General features: G+C 53.9%; 1 protein-coding gene across 8 annotated transcripts in view; it reads right to left on the reverse strand.

Moving 5' to 3' along the window:
* Window positions 1–2,980: 2,980 nt before the first annotated feature.
* SCN5A (sodium voltage-gated channel alpha subunit 5) overlaps window positions 2,981–10,443 on the reverse strand; it is an 86,030-nt gene continuing 78,567 nt past the window's right edge. For 4 of the 8 annotated variants that reach the window (XM_060164054.1, XM_060164053.1, XM_060164058.1 and 1 more), the window contains 5 exons: window positions 10,251–10,304; window positions 9,524–9,661; window positions 8,752–8,856; window positions 7,287–7,557; window positions 2,981–4,221 (listed from right to left, as the gene is read on the reverse strand). In XM_060164054.1, the coding sequence (XP_060020037.1) occupies window positions 2,981–4,221; window positions 7,287–7,557; window positions 8,752–8,856; window positions 9,524–9,661; window positions 10,251–10,304 (1,809 nt within the window). Of the gene's footprint in view, window positions 4,222–7,286; window positions 7,558–8,751; window positions 8,857–9,519; window positions 9,662–10,250; window positions 10,305–10,443 lie in introns of all 8 variants that reach the window. The other 4 variants (XM_060164056.1, XM_060164055.1, XM_060164059.1 and 1 more) reach the window with 3 other exon arrangements.

The raw sequence follows: 10,443 nt of genomic DNA on the forward strand, positions 1-10,443 counted from the left end.
CCTGGCCTGCTGAGGGGGGCTTCCTGGGCCTTCTTGGAGAGCTTTGACATGGAGGACTGGGCCTCACTGGGCCTGAGAAAGCTCAAGTGGACCAGCCCTGGGACCTGGAGGGAGGGTTGCTCTGGTGGTGGCCTTGGAGCACACTGCTGCCGGGGCCTAGCCACGGGCCAGTGTGGGTGGGGCAAGTGTGCTTAGTGCTTCCTGAGGACCAGAGGCTGCAGGCAGAGAGGGCCTATGTGAGCCTCCACAACAGGGCTACCGGGAAGGTCCCGGGGCTTGGCAGGAAGAGGCTGGGAGTAGACCCACAGGTGCCCACAGGCAAAGGAAGGGTCACGGGGCCCCTGTAAGAGTGCATTCCTAGGGCTGAGGAGACTACAGGGAGAAGGTCCAGTAGGGAGTCTCCAGAAGGCCAGAAGATGCCCATATGAGAGTCCCCTGTAGCCGTCCAGCCACCCTATCGCCGACTGTCGTAGGACTGGACACTGTCAGGATGAGGCTAAGATGGTATTTACAACAGAGTGGCTGAAGGCTGCTGTTTCACCCAAGACTGAGTGGAAAAGCCCCAGCATTGGCCTGGTTTTTACCCGGGGCCAGGGAAGATTGTCTCCACTGAATGAAGCTGAAAGGGACAGGAAGAGGCAAAACTAAAGGCTGGATATATAAAACTGAATCACTTTGCTGTATACCAGAAACTAACACAATATTGTAAATTTGTAAATCAACTATGCTTCAATTAAAAAAAAAGAACAGGGTCCAGGCCAGGTCATGTAAGCCATTTATTGGTTTGTTTTAAAAATATGTATCTTATTTACGCACGAAGTTTGGTGAGAAGTGCTTGGGTAGTTCAGACAACGGCTGGCACTTGGTGCAGCCAGCGTCGTCTGTCAGCGGCCGGCCCCGGGCACCTGCCTCAGGCTCCCAGGCTGTCCCCACATATAAAACCCCAGTTGCCTTCTGGTCAGCTGGGCCTGCAGGCCGGCCAGCCTCCCAGCCTCATCCCCGTCCATGCAGCAGGCTCTGGGTGCCAGGTGCCAGGGAGGGCACACACCTCTCCAAGCCTTAAGAGCACAGCACAGAGAGCTACAAAAATAAGATTTCCACTCAGAGAAGTGTCGCTGGGACAGTTAAAAACCACATCCCACGCTGGACTCAAAGGGAACATGGGAGAAGAGAAATCACTGGGGTGGAAGGGGGTGGAGGCTGGGGCTGCCACCAAGGGAACTCAGGTGACAAGAAGAAACATAACACTTGTCTCGCCGGCAGTGTCCCCTTAGCTCCCCACGGCCAGCTCCCTGACGGCTCGGCGAGGTAGGTTAGGACAGCCAGCTTCTGGCTTCCCGGGCTGCCCTGAGAGGTGGCTGCCGCCGGGTGGAGGGCGGCTTTGCTGGAGAGCGGATTTGGGCAGCCGAGCCCCTGCCTGCACAGGCTCCACCAGCCACCACTGTCACTCTCAGGGTGACAGTTCTCTACATTAAAAGATTTGCATATGCTAAGTAGGATTGTCAGCAGCTGAAGAGGCCCTGGGGGTGGTAATTGGACTAGAAAAAGTATTTTTCCCTGAAAAGGCCTGCTCACAAGACCTATGGGCAGCCTGGCCGCTGCCCCAGAAGGTCCTGCATGCGGGTGCCACCAGGACCCTGGGCTGAGCGGGAGGGGCTGGTCCAGGGTCACACTACTCCCTTTCCCAGGGGGCCTGGGGTCCATTCCCCTCCCAGGGCACAGGGACTGGGCCTGAGCCTCCTGAGGCCCCTTCTCTGCACAGAGCCCAAACAGCCCTCCCCGCTCCCATGCCACTGCATCTGGAGAGGAGCTGGAGGCCACACGGGCATCCCCTCACAGCTGGGCAGAGGCAGAAAGGTCCGGAGAGAGAGCCTGGGTGATGACAACAGACTCCCTTCTCCACATGGGCCAGGGGCCCCCGCCCTGAGGGCTGTTGTGTTTCTCAGCCCTAACCCCACGGGCTCAGCCTTCTCTTCCTCGCCTGTGGGGCAGGGCCGGCCAGGCTGGGCAGCAAGGACAAGCTGGGTGGCAGGAAGTGAGTGGGGCTCCTCCCTCAGGCCCTTCGTTTAACGTTAATACACTAACAGAGGCCACGCTCTCCAGGGAAGAAAGGCAACATCAGTGCCGAGGACCAGCCCTGGGACCCGGGACACTCTCTTCTGGAAGCTTGTTGTATCTGTAGAACTGACCCCAGGGTGGCCTGCATAAAAATACAAGGGGAAAATGGACCTTGGGTACAATGGAAGGCCAGGATGAGCCCCGGCTGACAAGAATCCCACCCATGGGGGCCGGGAGGAAAGGCCTGTCTCCCTTAGGCTAGGGCAGAAGAGGCTGCCTGGTGCTCACCTCGGGGAGCCCAGGCCACACGTGGCCTGTGTCTGGCCTCTGTGTGTATGGGAGCGTGCACACGCATGAAGGGGAAGGGGTTCAGCCCTCTTGGCACCTTAGCCCAACCCCTGGGCAGTGAAGGCCTGTGGGACCCACACTGGATTTCACTTTTGCTTTGACAACAGAGTCCCAGCAGCTCCATAGACACTCTTGTGCAGAGTTAAGAAGAGGCAGCGGGAATTGCTGCCGATCCGTCCATGAAAAAAGTTAGTTCTTTGCTCAAGTAAAAAAATATCAAATATAATAAATTTATGAAAGCCCGTTCACAACACCTACAGTCTCAGTTTTGTATTTTGTCTCAGCAGCTGGGGTGGAGTTGCTTGTCAGAGCCCTGGGGTGTTGCCTGACCAGAACCTTCCGCCAGGACTGGTACACTTGGGGCCTCGAGGGACAGGCCACCCCGAATGGCTGGCGTAGCCAAATGCTTCCAGGCATCAGCATGGTGCACAGGGCTCTGCCTTGTCGGTCCATGGGGCTGAGGCTCATCTCTCACTCCTGAAGCCCAAAGCAAGGACAGATGGCCCAACGGCTGCTGGTCTGGGGCTGCATTTGGGTTTGCCATGACGCTGTGCGCTGGCCCACCGGGGCACGCTCACACGACAGATTCACGGTCCCTGTCTGGGGACGGGGGGATGTCCGCGAGATCTTCGCTGGGGCTGTAGTCAGATGCCCGCGCCTGGGGGTTATCGCTGGTGGCCCTGGTGACGCTGTCGTAGGAGGGTGGGAAGGACGTGGAGGAGATGGAGGAGCTGGAGGGCGGGACAAGGCGCTGGGAGAAGTTCTCGTTCATCATGTAGGCGATGAGGCCCTCCTGCTCGGGGGCATCCTCCTCGGAGAGGCCGCTGCCGCCCGCCTGCTGGCGGAAGAGGAAGGAGGCATGCTTCATGGAGCGCCGCAGCAGGTGCCTGCGGAAGGCCCGCTGGATGATCGAGGCCGACACCTCCTCGTGCTTGCGCCGGAGTGTGGTGGTGATGGGCTCGTACGAGATCTTGGACGGGTTGGCCGCCATGAACTTCTCCTCCATTTGGATCTTCAGGGCGTCCATCTCCCCAGACTCGCCCAGGACCCTCTTGGTGAAGGCAAAGAGGATGTCCATGCAGTGGATACGGTCCCCGCTCACCATGGGCAGGTCCATATTGATGAGGCTTATCTGGTTGGGCTTGGCGATTCGGAGCGGCTCAGACAGGGCGTCAGCAAAGTCGGACAGGGCCGAATACTCAATGAACTGGGTGGCCTCCGGGTCAAACTTCTCCCAGATCTCATAGAACATGTCGAAGTCATCCTCGCTCAGGGGCTCCGTGCTCTCCTCTGTGGCCACACTGAAGTTCTCCAGGATGATGGCGATGTACATGTTGACCACGATGAGGAAGGAGATGATGATGTAGGTGGTGAAGAAGAGGATGCCCACGGCGGGGCTCCCGCAGTTCCCCCGGGAGCCGTTGCTGTTGGGCAGGGTGGGGTCGCAGTAGGGAGGCCCCGTGTTGAGGATGGGGCTGAGGAGCCCGTCCCAGCCTGCCGACGTGGTGATCTGGAAGAGGCACAGCATGCTGTTGGCGAAGGTCTGGAAGTTGAACATGTCATCAATGCCAGCCTCCCACTTGACGTAGGCGAAGTTGGCCATGCCGAAGATGGAGTAGATGAACATGACCAGGAAGAGCAGCAGCCCAATATTGAAGAGGGCGGGCAGGGACATCATGAGCGCGAAGAGCAGCGTGCGGATGCCCTTGGCCCCGCGGATCAGCCTGAGGATGCGGCCGATCCGGGCCAGGCGGATGACTCGGAAGAGCGTTGGGGAGAAGAAGTACTTCTGGATGATGTCTGAGAGCACAGTGCCTGTGGGAAACAATGCAGACTGTGGCCACTGATGGCATTGCTGTCCTCCCTCCAGCCCAGCATCGCTGGGAGGGGTCTCTGTACAGCGAGGAGCCAGGAAGTGGAGGCCTGGGTCACCTGGGGCCTGCAAGGACCCTGCCTCCACCCACCTCTTTGAGTCTCCATTGCTGCATCTGTGGTCCAGAAAAGGAGGACCTACAGTACCTGCATCTTTTGCAAAGTGCCTTCTTAGCTCTCCGTTCCTTAGTCTCCTGAGAACACCTGCAGAGCCGTACCAGGCCCATCTTCCAGATCTTGGGTTCTGAGGCCTCAGGGGACTTTCTCAGCATCTTGGTGGCCCACCTTGGACCAGAACTCGGGAACTTTTAGCTCCTTTCTACTCAAAGTGTGGTCCAAGGACCAGAAGCCTGATCTCCTGGGCACTTATCAGGAATGCAGAATCTCAGCTCTGCCCCAGACCCACTGTGTTTTAACAAGCCCAGGTCATTTGTGTGCACACTGAAATACAAGAGGCACTGGCCAGGCAGTCGGCCCACTCCCCGCACCTCACCTGTCACATCTCAGCCTCTCTGAGGTGCTTCCTATGACCCTCTCAACTCTGCTAGCTGCCAGGCCTGCCCACCCATCTCCACTGACTACTCTGGATTTGGAGTTTCAAGGAGCAGGGATGTAAGTTATAGGGGAAAGAGTGGAATGCACTTGCCTCGTATTGGCCCAAGTGACCTTTCCTGACTCCTCATATGATAATAATGTCACTGGCTGACATATGTCCAGTGTTCACTGTCAATAGGGCACTGGGCTGAGCAATTCATACTCATCCATTTAGCCCTTCCAACAGAAGAAAGGGCTTACCCTAGGAGGAAAGCTGATACCATCATCCTCATTTTCTGGAAGAGGAAACTTATCTAAGTTACCACCTAGTCAGTGAGAAGCTACGATTTGACTCAGACACTCTGGCTCCAAGTCGACATGTTAACTATGCCTCTCTGGTACACAAGCTCTGGGATCACTAGGTGTTCCTGAGGACAGACTGCACCTCCTGGAATCTCTGAGACTATGCCTCAAGGGCTCTGTTCCTGTTCCTGACACCCGCATTCTCTAAAGCTTCTCTCCAGTCCTACCAGGCACAATCTCGCCCTCACCCCTGCCTGGGACCTCTCGGAGCATTTCCTGACCTAACTTCCAGCTTCTAACCATCTGTCCATCACTGCAGCCATAGCAGCCCCTGCTTTTGCCTCTGAGGCACTGAAGGCAGGGTCTGAACATGGCAGAAAGATGAAAGCCAGTCACCCCAAGGCAGCGGTCTGTGGAGGCAGGGTCAAGACTGGGCCCTGAACACAAGTGACAAAAGAAAAAAAATATTGATAAATTGGACTTAAAAATAAAAGCTTTGTGCTTCAAGAGATAACAACCAAGAAAGTGAAAAGACAACCTACAGAATGGGAGAAAATATTTGCAAATCATATATCTGATAAGGGACTGGCCTCCAGAATATATAAAGAATTCTTACAACTCAATAAAAACATAAATAAGTCAATTAAAAAATTGAGCAAAGGATTTGAAGACATTCCTCCAAGACATTTCTCTTATTATATACCAAGATATACCAAGGAAAATGACCAATAAACACATAAAAAGATGTTCATCATCATTAGTCATCAGGGAAATGCAAACCAAAACCGCAATAAGATATCACTTCACACCCACTAGAGTGGCTATAATTAAAAAATACAGAAAATAACAAGTGTTGGTAAGGATGCGGAGTAAATGGAACCCTCATACATTGAGGATGGGAATGTAAAATGGTGCAGCCACTTTGGAAAACAGTTTGGCGGCCCCTCAAAATTTTAGATTACTGGTTGCCAAGGGGCTGGGGAGAGGGAAAATGGGGACTAATCGCTAAATGGGTACAGAGTCTCTTTTGGGGATGAGGAAAATATTCTAAAATTAGAGTGTGATGATGGTTGCACAGCTATGTGAATATACTAAAAAGTACTGAAGTACACTTGAAAGGGTGGATTTATGTTATGTAAATTATATCTCAATAAAACTGTTGTTAAAAAAAGAACTTGGGCTCTGAAGTTAAACAGATATGGGCATGTGCTATGGTCTGAATGTTTCTGTCTCCCCCTAAATTCATATGTTGAAATCCCAACTCTCAAAGATGATGGCATTAGAAGGTGGGACCTTGGTAGGTGCTTAAGTCATGAGGGTGGAGCCCACATAAATGGGATTAGTGCCCTTATAAAAGAGGCTCATGGAGCTCCCTAGCCCCTTCCACTTTGTGAGGACATGGCAAGAAGGTGCAGGTTATGAACCAGGAAAAGGACCCTCACCAGAAAACATTATTATGCTGGTGCCTTAATCTTGGACTTCCAGCATCCAGAACTGTGAGAAGTAAATTTCTGTTGTTTATAAGTTACCCAGTCTGGTATTTTGTTATAGCAGCCTGAGTAGACTGTGTATGAATCCTGTCTCTGCTTCTCCCTAGTTGTATGATTTCCCTGCCTCAGTGCTGACTTTATAAGGTACACTGCATGAGGCAGGTGATGTCTGAAGGAACCTGGCACATACCTGGGTGGCTAGACTCCAGAATTTTCCATCTCCAAGGATAACTTCTACTTTAGAGGGCCACCTGCCTCCCGACTCTGGAACCTCTTCCTCCTTCAGCCTAAGGGGCAGGCTTCCCTTGGGAAGGCAGGAAAGCCCCCACAGGTCCCATTCCCTTTCCCAGACTCATCCTTGAAGCTCTCCAATCAGAGAGCTGTGTTCCAGGGTTCCAGGGAGGGTGGGGCCAGGAAGGGGTGCTGGGTCCTCTACCAGGTTGGCCCCTTGGCCTGATTGGGCCCTCCCAGATGTGTGTGTGTGTGAGTGTGTGTGTGTGTGTGTGTGTGTGTGTGTGTGTGTGTGTGTGTATGAGATGGGGGTAGAGGCAAGGAATGTAGACAGAAAAGAATGTAGGAGCCTGGTGTACTTGTTATGGTGAAGTACAGATCCAGGGCTGGAGGAGAGGGAAAGGCCTGGCCTGGGGAGGGCTTTTCTGCCCAGCCAACTTGCATACCCACCCACGATGGAGAGGATGACAACCACGAAGTCAAAGATGTTCCAGCTGTTGGTGAAGTAATAGTAGCGCAGGGCAGCCATCTTGACGATACATTCGCCTGTGAAGATGGCTACGAAGAGCAGGTTGATCTTGGCCAAGATGTTGACCTTCTCAGGGCTCTGGTCATCTGTCTCCACCATCATGGTCACCATGTTCAAGCAGATGAGAAACATGATGGTGACATCGAAGGCCTGCTTGGTCACAATGTCGAATATGAAGCCCTGGTACTTGTTCTGAAAGGAGGGGCAAAGGACGGGCTCAGCAGGGGTCTCAGACAGGCTAGCACGCCCCCATTGCTGCCTCTCAGCCCAGGCCACCTACCCTCCTACTTCATCCTCTGCGGGGGGGGCCAATGCCCCCAGACAGTCACGGGAAGAAGAAGAAGTCAGGATGCTGGCCAACCTGGCTCTCCTGCTGAAAGCTCCCTGGGCTTCCAGGCCCAGTCCTAGGCTCTCTCTTCCCTGAGACCATCTCTGATGGCTCTTCAGAAAGGGACCTCTCTTACCCCGAGTTTCCTCAGCACATCATTCATCATGCTTCCCTTTTTGTTCCCACTGTCTGAAGGCTCAAGGTCAGATTTAAATTTCAGTCCTAGTAATTGTCTCAGTCCTCAGGTTAACAAATTTTCTCCACCCTTTTTATGGAATTTATTTTATTTATTCTACTTGGGACTCCCCCAGTGGTCCAGTGGATTCTACTGACTGTATTTATATGTGTCTTTAATTGTAAGATTATTTTGGGGAAGAGAGACGATTATAAATAAGTGAAAACACACGTCTGCGCATGCACACACACACACACACACGTAACCTAGAACCGAGCATGGAGAACAGGAAAGTATCAGATGAAATGGATGAATTAGATGCAAAAACTGGGGCTGCCACTTACAAGCTAGTGATTTAGGTACCATTCACCTAATTAACCTCAGTACTGCCCCCATCCTGCTCCAATACACACACACACACACACACACACACACACACACACACACACACACACTTTTTGGGGCCAAGGGAGTCAGCCTAGCAGAGAACCCAGCACCCCTCTGGGCCCTACCTACCAGGGAACTCTACTGCTCAGGGAGTTGCAAGGATGAGGTTATGCACGGGGGTGGGGGCAGGCTGCCCTGCGCTCCCTGGGGAAAGCCTGCAGCCCTGCAGGGGAGAAGGGGGCTCACTGAGAGGTTCCTGTGGGAGGGGAGTGTCCCCTGGGCTGCCATAGCTGTCTCATGCCTTCCCTTCTATCTCCGTGAGACTGAGGCCCCTGTGTGTGGTTACAGGTCCCTCCTTTCCTGGACAGGCTGAGGGCCCTAGGTTGGGCCAAAAGACTGTGAAGAGGCCCTGATAGCTGGTCTTGTGGCATGGGGCCTTCCCAGGGTCCCCTCAGCTGGTCCTCCCCACTCCCACCAAATCGAAAGCCTGACTCACCAGGGGCCGTGGGATGGGCTTCTGGGGCTTCTTGGAGCCCAGCTTTTTCATGGCATTGTAGTACTTCTTCTGCTCCTCTGTCATGAAGATGTCCTGGCCCCCTAAGTGCAGAGAGACAGGCACCAGCTTCATTTTGGAGTTCTCAGAGCCCCCAGCATGGAGGGCACAGGGATCTCGCCTCCTTGATGAGGATGCCAGGGTTGCGCTCCTCCGCACTTCCTCTCCTGGGGGAGAAAAGTGTGCCTCTATCCTGCACCAGAGATTCCCCCCACCCCCGTACCTGCTTCTCCTGGGTCCCTGTCCCCATTCTCCTTGAGCTCTCTCTGACTTTGTGACTTGCAAATCCAGTCCCTACTCCCATCCTCTCCCCTGCTCAGCTCAGCCACCTTGGAAGTTCTCTCTGCCCACTTGGTTTGCCTGCCACCCAATCATGGCCCCTCTGATGGAGCTCCTGGAAGACCCTGGCCTCTGTGCAGTACCGCCCCCACCATTGTCCCTGATCACGGACCAGGTAAACAGACACAACCCTCACCCCAGGTTCTCTTAGGAGCCTCATCTCTCAGACTACGGCAGGCGTGGGGCACCTTGTTACAGGCTTACAGCCCTAAGCAGGTCACATTATAGACACACCCCTCTCCCACCCTATCCCAACAGGAGCAAGAAGAGGACCATCCCCAACAGGAAGGAAAAATGGGGCCAGGAGCTGGAAAGGCTCCCAAGTCCCTGGCATCCAGCCTCGCCCTGCAGCCTGGGGAACCTGTGCTCTACGTATCTTTTTCTTCTGTTGGTTGAAGTTGTCAATGATGACACCGATGAAAAGGTTCAGGGTGAAGAAAGACCCGAAGATGATGAAAATAACAAAGTAGATGTACATGTAGAGGTTGTATTCCCACTGGGGCTGCTCTTCATACTAGAGGGGAGAAACCAGACGGGAGGTCAGACAGGCGGGAATGGGGGTGGGCTGGCTGGGTGTGTCAGAGGAAGGTCACCACACAGCGTGTATGTCTGAGTGTGTGTGATGGGTGGGTGGGGATGGAGTTGAGAAGAGTGGGTGGTGGCAGGTGATAAGGGCAGGCATGCTGGGCTCAGGGCTGGCACAGCGTCCCTGCATGGCTCCTTCCCCTGGGCCACTGGGAGGTTTGAGTATATGGGGGCATCTCTCAGCCTGCAACTCTCAGTGTGATGGGGGTGGAGCACAAGGACAAAGGAGAAACTTGATTTATGTCTCTGTTGGTTCCACCCCATCCTCCTGGGGTAAGACTTTGATTCAACTAAATTACAGTGAATTTAATTTGAAAGATATTTGTAAATTTGGGGACTCCTTGGGAGACCACACAACCCTGCCCCAGGGCCAGGCCTAGGCATTCCAGAGAGGCTCAACTCTGGGTTGACACAAGAGACCTGGCCCTTATGGGATGTAGACCCTGATACCCTGGGGGCCAAGAAGCTGGGAACCTCGGGTGCCTGACTCAGGCAGAGAGGCCAGTGTGACAACCTACCCCCCTGGAGTCCACAGCTGCATACATGATGTCCATCCAGCCTTTAAATGTTGCCTGGAAGGAAAAAACAAAAGTAAGGAAATCATTTAATCCTGCGTCTATGGAGCTACTTAGGGCTCCCGTCTGGGCAGATGAGGCCAGGAAATAACCTCCTACAAGAAGCAATCAGTCCATCCCACCCTTTCAGCAGTAT

The sequence above is a fragment of the Lagenorhynchus albirostris genome, chromosome 10, assembly GCF_949774975.1.
Source record: "Lagenorhynchus albirostris chromosome 10, mLagAlb1.1, whole genome shotgun sequence".
NCBI lineage: Eukaryota > Metazoa > Chordata > Mammalia > Artiodactyla > Delphinidae > Lagenorhynchus > Lagenorhynchus albirostris.